At 34.2% G+C, this 7,500-nt stretch overlaps 1 protein-coding gene across 4 annotated transcripts in view; it reads left to right on the top strand.

Annotated features, from left to right (window-relative positions):
* LOC137629627 (tripartite motif-containing protein 2-like) overlaps positions 1-7,500 on the top strand; it is a 135,477-nt gene that overhangs the window by 118,628 nt on the left and 9,349 nt on the right. For 3 of the 4 annotated variants that reach the window (XM_068361136.1, XM_068361137.1, XM_068361135.1), the window contains exons 2-6: positions 916-1,649; positions 2,022-2,334; positions 3,789-3,881; positions 5,928-6,035; positions 6,950-7,152. In XM_068361136.1, the coding sequence (XP_068217237.1) occupies positions 922-1,649; positions 2,022-2,334; positions 3,789-3,881; positions 5,928-6,035; positions 6,950-7,152 (1,445 nt within the window). In that variant the 5' untranslated portion in view covers positions 916-921. The remainder of the gene's footprint in view (positions 1-915; positions 1,650-2,021; positions 2,335-3,788; positions 3,882-5,927; positions 6,036-6,949; positions 7,153-7,500) is intronic. The other variant, XM_068361138.1, reaches the window with a different exon arrangement.

Below are 7,500 nucleotides of genomic sequence, written 5' to 3'. Positions count from 1 at the left end.
TTGCCTCAGCCATTCATAAGCGGCCTTTAAACCTTTGAATATATTCTCAAACTAAGCTGTGAAAGAGAATATTAACGTAGCCTTCATTATGGGTGTGGTCTTCTTTAAAATCCTGTTGGACACCTGAGAACTTAGTACCAGTGGTGCCAGATATGGGGATTTATCCCTAGATTTGGGGATTAATTCCTACATTTGGGAATTTATCCTTAGATTTGGGGATTTTTGGATGACCCGTGACGATGTTTTGTACATATTTCTATGAAGAAGAAACAGGGATGAGTAAACCTCTATATTGTTGCAATTAGTTAACTTACAATTACATGACGTATAGTGAGTAATTTCTATATTAGAAGAAAATATATTTCTGGAAATGGGGATTTTTGGGTGGTTCTGGGGATTTTTTTATCACGAGTTTTGGGGATTTTTAGACTAACCCATCTGGCAACACTGCTTAGTACTCAACGACTGGACGGCTGCAAAACCTGTTCTTGGTCTCTTTAACTTTTCAACAGTGTATGGAGGCCATATGAAACATATGATCATGGCATTGAAATTTTTTTTTTTTTTAAATTACGTTAAAAATGCAAGGTGGGTCATTCTTGTTTACAAACATTTTTAATCAATAACCTATGTTAGGTCATTATTAGGATCATTACTATTGTTGTACTGTACTACTATCATCAATGTTATTTCTATGTTCAGCAATATGCTTTTTCCAGATATTGGATGGCTTAGAAAGAAAGTTATCCCCTTCTCTATTATTATTATTATTATTATTATTATTATTATTATTATTATTTTTATTATTATTATTATTATTATTATTATTATTATTATTATTATTATTATTATTATTAATACATTAAAATAGCCACGAAATCAGCGAGATTTAATAATGATCAATATCCTCTGCAGGTGAGAATGCCGGGGGCCGCGGCAGCTGTCCGCGAGTCTCGAAACCGCCGCAACAAGGGCAGCTCGAACAGACATGCACCCAAGAGGTCATCCTCCTCCGCGGCGGCGCTGCAGAGGAGTAGATCCCCTGGCGATGCAACCCATCCTCCTGCTCCTTCGGCGGGAGACGACGTGGTTGCCACTGGTTACACCCAGTTCAACGCAGACCTGCCTCCGATTGATGCCCCCGCCATATTGCCCAAGACCAGAGGACGTCATGAAAAAGAAAAGAAGGAAAGGCCTTTGTCGGTCGTGATACCTTCTTCGTCTTCGTCTTCGTCTCTGTCTGTACCGGATCGGCAAGTGAGGTTCCTACAGGATTACGGCAGAGGGGAGGACGCGCGGGAAAGCCCTTCGCCTCTTGGGACATCGTCAGCATCGTCTTCGGGAGTGTCGTCAGCATCTTCATCGCCCCCAATGGAGAAAGCCAGACCATCGAACAAGCGGTCTATATCCATGAACCACCACAAACGTCATCGCCGTCATCCCCACCGTCGTTTGTCGCCAGAGGGAGGAAGGGCGTCGTCTGCCAATTCGTCATCCGCGTCCTTGTCCCCAGGAGTCAGCGAAATCTCGTTGAACGAAGATGACGTCACGTGTGCCATATGTCTGGACTTGCTCCATAGGCCACGTTCTCTGCCATGCGGTCACACGTTCTGCCTGATCTGCCTTCAGAACTATGCCAATTCATGCAGGTCTGGAGAAAACGAGTTTGATCGATTTCATCAAGTGTTTGTGAAATAAAGGAGAATTAAGGTTTCAAATTATGTATTTTTGACGGAAACTTGTTATAAAGTATTGACCCTTTCAAATTATATATTGAGATTTTTAGATTGAAAGTCATATAAAGAACAAGTATTAACCAAGGGCTGCAGTGGATTTTGCTTAGGATCATAACTATAACACTAATATTTCTGTCTTGTAGAAATATCCATAAGTAAACTTCATTCAACACTTAACGTATCAAATCACAATCGTCCACAAACACTGAAACATTATTAACAGTCTCTCGTGGATATCTTCCATTTCAACCGAAACTATTAAAAAACAATCATATTTCCTTTCAGAACAATAATCACCTGCCCTTCCTGCCGCGGTGCCGCACAGGTGCCCAAGGAAGGTGTGGTGGGATTACCTCCAAATGTAAATCTAGCGGAAATGGCACAGATCATCAAAGAACGCCGAATAGGTAAAGGTAAATACATCTGTGGCATCTGCAACTCCACCACAGATGTGCTGGAATGCGGCCACTGCAAGGGCATGTTCTGCAAAAGCTGCGGCGGGCCGCACCTGAAGCAGGTGCGGTCGGAAGTTGAGGAACTTCGTCAGCGTTTGGTATCGGCTAAAGATACCTTCTCCTGCAGGGTAGAAGAGGATGAGGTAAATCAAGCTTTTTTTTTTTTTTTTTTTTCTTGATAACTGTTTTTTTTTTCGTATTATGTCGACAGTGGTACTTATTAATGTTTCTAAAATAGAGATATAGAGATTCCCAAGGAATAACATTATTTCGCTGTATATCACAATATTTGCAATTATATATATATATATATATATATATATATATATATATATATATATATATATATAAATATATATATATATATATATATATATATATATATATATATATAAATATATATATATATATATATATATATATATATATATATATAAATGTATATACAGTATATATATATACATATATATATATATATATATATATAAATAAATATATATATATATATATATATATATATTTATATATAAATATATATATATATATATATATATATATTTTATATATAAATATATATATATATATATATAAATGTTTATACAGTATATATATACATATATATATATATATATATTTCTATATATATATATATATATATATATATATAAATATATATATATATATATATATATATATATATATATATATTTATATATATATATATATATATATATATATATATATATATATGTATGTATATATATCTGAAATGTGTAGTCCCTGAGATTAAATATCTACCATGAACTAACAAATTTTTGTCTATTAATTAAATTTATTTTCAGTTATGTGACATTGTCAATATTCAATTTATTCAAAGATATACTCAACACTTGTATTTTTATAAGCATAGAGTCATTAATTCTCATACCAACATACAGGCCCACCCATACACAAAAATTCAAAATACACACAAACACACACAGGGTGTATCGTCCATCAGGATCTGAGTGTATGGGCGTAAAATATCCTTGTTGGGTGGAGGACTTACAACCTTGAAGGTGGGATACATATTCTTTTGATTGATTCTGTTACTTTTTAACTTGTCCACTTATCAAGACGAATCACATATTCTGCATTGCTCTATTCAAAATGTCTCACCTACCTTGATTTTCAGTGTAGCACATAGTAAATCTCGCATTTTTCACGTCTTAATGGACATTAAGTAATAGCGGAGTAAACCATATATCTTATAAAACATCATTAATTTCAAGAGCTTATAAACCTTAATGCTTACCTTAAAGTCTTATTGTTTTTATATTTGAAGAAGACTAATTATATTTTAAAGACTTTAGCTGTGAGAAGTGCAAACCTCAAGACATTCGAAAACTATACACGAGAAATCACTGTCGTTAATTAAAACATTGAAACGGGACTATAAAGGGAAAAGCACAGAAAAATTAATAAACAAACAAAGAAAACATCGCAGAAAACATGTAACACCTTCCATTATCCCTAAGATATATATTTTTTTTTTCTTTTTTTTTTAAATAACATATTGACCTCGAAGAGAAACTAACCGTGTTTTGTTTTGGAACAGACGCGCTTTAGAAGACTGGAAGAGACTATTGAGGAGGTGGTGGAAGACAGGGTGGCTAAGCTGCATGAGGAGGGTCGTAAGCTGAAGGCTCAGGTGCATTTTATGCTGTTGTTGTTGATAGACATCAGTTATTTGATCCTTTTAATCGTTACGATATTCATGGATTTGATAATGTGTAGATTACGTGTTTATTTGCCATATTTTATTGGTGTGGTAAAATTAGTGAAAACAAATTTTTGTTTGTCTGATTTTTGTATTGATGGTGTTGGTTTAGTTGAAGTAGGCTGAACACTTTTTGCTGTATTTTTTTTTTTTATTTAATGGTGTATTTGTTAAACTGCTCTTAGAATAAGCAAATTTTATTGCTGATATCACTGTACTGTAGATTTTTTTTTTCATAAAGCTTTGGTACATCAAATACAAAACTGGTTAAAGTAGAAGTAAAGAGTTTATTAAAGTAATGATAATTGCAACACCTAATCTTGTATATAGTCATTAAGCTCTTGCATGCATTTACACTTTACTAACACTATATCTATAGATACTTGTCGGTGGTTAAGGCACTTTCAAAACAGGTGTGGATGTTTACTGTACACATTCCTCTGTCTTCTCAACAAGGAAAACTCTATGGGGAAAATAAAAGAATAAATAGATTTCCTTTCTTTAGTAGCATTCCGTTCCAGTTTACAGTTTTCTAATTGACTCCAAATCATGTGTTAATTTGCTCACGTTCATTTGCTATTATGACTCCAGGTAATTTTCTGGCTACCTCGGGGACATTTTCTCTCAGGCTTTAGATCATTCATTACTTTTCCGTCACTTCATCACGTTTTCTACTCGTATTTTTTCTCTTCTTAATTACCGTGTTTTTAATTACTTTTTCAAGGTTTTGGTTATTCACCCAATGATTAATTTATTTAGTTTTATTTTAATCTTTCTGATTTGGTCTTGACCCTTTTCTTCGCTACGTTAATTTCTCTTCGTGGTTTGCTGCCTTGAGGCATTTTCACCGCTAGTGCCGTCAGTGTACCTCATGGAGGGCATTGTAAGCATTACTTAAGGGTTATAGTAACACCCTCTTTATGAACATCTGCTTTCATCTTCCCTATGGCTGTCCAAAGTCCTTGCTCTGACTTTTGGAAGCAGCTTCGAAATTTCCCACCTCGCCAGCCCCAGCTCCAGTCCATATGGCCCAAATTCTGATGCGATCCTAGAGGCATTTCAACTTTCAAATCATTATGAAAGCGAGCATTTATCATCCTTGACAGATTTCATCAATTATAGTATTAAAATAAGTTTATTGTATTTTCTATTTCATTATAATTCCCATTGGTAAAGTACAGCATATGCTTTGTTAAATCATTTTGAAATAAACTATGAAATGAATATAGAATTAATGCATATTTGTTTATTATAAGTCATCTAATCATCTGGGTACATTCTCTCAATGATAAAGAAACTAATTCTAAAAGAAAAGACAAATAAAAAAATAGTTAATTAGAGATGGAAGATCCTTCAGAAGACCAAAAGGATTTGTGTTATTAGTAAACATTGGAGATAGGATTATTATACTTAATCCGTTGAATTATTAGCTATTTATATGCACATATATGTGTGTGTATATATATACACATATACTGTATATATATATATTATACACATACTTATATAAAATATATAAATAAATGTATATATATAAATATATATATATATATATATATATATATATAATATATATATATATATATATATATATATATGTGTGTGTGTGTGTGTATATATATATATATATATATATATATATATATATATATATATATTTATATATATAGATATATATACATATACATTTATATATATATATAAATATATATATATATATATATATATATATATATATGTATCATTAAAATCCCTAATTAATGCATTCATTCTTCACTAATCATTAATCTATCTATGCAATAAACCATTTCCTCTTGCTTAACATAAACCTCTAACAAGCGAAGCTTTTTATTACTCTTGCCATTTATAATATCCTTGGCACGAATCCTTCGACCTACCGTACAACTTTTCAAAGTATCCCTTCTGTTCTTTGTTTTTCCTCTGAAGTGTCCACTAATCTAGACGTCCCCTTAACAGGTCAAAGATATGAGAAATGACAGTCAAAAGCGGACCGATTCTCTCTCCCAAGATATAGAGAAAGTCTTGGGGTCTTGTTCTAGTCAAACTGAGGAGCAGCAAAAAGAGGTAAGATGCAGATAAGTGATCAGTGTTCAAAATATTTCAGAATGAAATGGTCGAGACAGGTTCTCAATATAGAGAGAGACACACGCAGATTGCCCGGACCTTATTTCCGGACGGGGCTCTTAGAAAGTCGGTCATAGCCCCCAAAATGTAGAGGTTAATAAGAATCCTGAAAAATTCTCAATGAACCTTTTTTGTAAAAAACTTTACATATTCCAGAAAAAGAAATTTCTCATCCAGTATAATAGGAATGATTTAAAAAGAATTTCATATACTTAGAAGAATATTGTTAAAGAAAACATGCTGAGGAAAGGTGATGGAATCGAATTCCAAAGTCAAGGTTGAACTTCATCCGGAAATAGCTGTTCATCTGAAAAGGTGTTTTATTTTTATCATATGTAAAGTATCATGTTATAGTGAGTGGGGATACTTCAGCATGGTGAAAGGGATTGTGTATCGCAAAGCTGCACTAGTCAGGGCCATCCATAATACGTTGGTTTCCTGTGAGCAAACAAATAAGTCTCCCATCATCACCAATCCTCAGTGGCCAGCGGGGTGATGGAAACTGGCCAAACCTTAGATATGAATAAGGACATATCTGAGGCATTTGTCCTGCAGCGGACTAGAAACAGCTGCATTTGTTATATTGCGAAGAATTTGGCTTATTTAGAAGGCGCTAACGTACTACCCATTTTATCTTTAGGTAATAAATGCTGCGATATTCTATAATTAGTTTTATAGACTATAATCAATATTTTATATATGAATATGAAAGCTTTAAAATGTCGAAGCTGCAAAAGATTGCAAATAATCAACACTGCAAAAGAATGCAAATAATTAACAATTTACCTTAAACCCCTTTTTCGTTTTAACTTAAACTTACTGTATTTGTATTCCTCCAATTGTGACATCTACAGTGGGAAAAGCTGAATCACCTCCATGCCAGTCTCAAGCGCCTTCTGAAGGCGACCGCCAATGCCAAGGGTCCGAGAGTCACCCTCGACGAGGCCACCCTCACGCTCAGCACTTCGTCGTTGATAGCTGCTGAAGACGCAGAGGCCAAGGAGGACGAGGATGATGACCGACCTCTGACCTCTCAGGATCACAGCCTCCATTACAGGTAATGAGTTACAGGGAGTTACAGGGATTTTGGACTCCTCAAAGACGCGTTACTCCATCTTCGAAGATTCCATTTGCTCTTGGGTAGAGGGGATTAGTTTAAATGTTTATAGATTTTTTATGATCTTATCTAAATTATTCTTGAATTCTTTTACCGTGTTACCATTCACTACATCTGCTGGAAGTCGTTTCCATGTATTTGCTGTTCTGTATGCTTGAGAGAGAGAGAGAGAGAGAGAGAGAGAGAGAGAGAGAGAGAGAGAGAGAGAGAGAGAGAGAGAGAGAGAGAGAGAGAATTCTGTTCCATATATTTGCTATTCTGTATGTTAAAGAAATAACCACATTGAGA

Source organism: Palaemon carinicauda, chromosome 37 (genome assembly GCF_036898095.1).
Source record: "Palaemon carinicauda isolate YSFRI2023 chromosome 37, ASM3689809v2, whole genome shotgun sequence".
NCBI lineage: Eukaryota > Metazoa > Arthropoda > Malacostraca > Decapoda > Palaemonidae > Palaemon > Palaemon carinicauda.
This window is presented reverse-complemented; position numbering and strand designations above follow the sequence as displayed.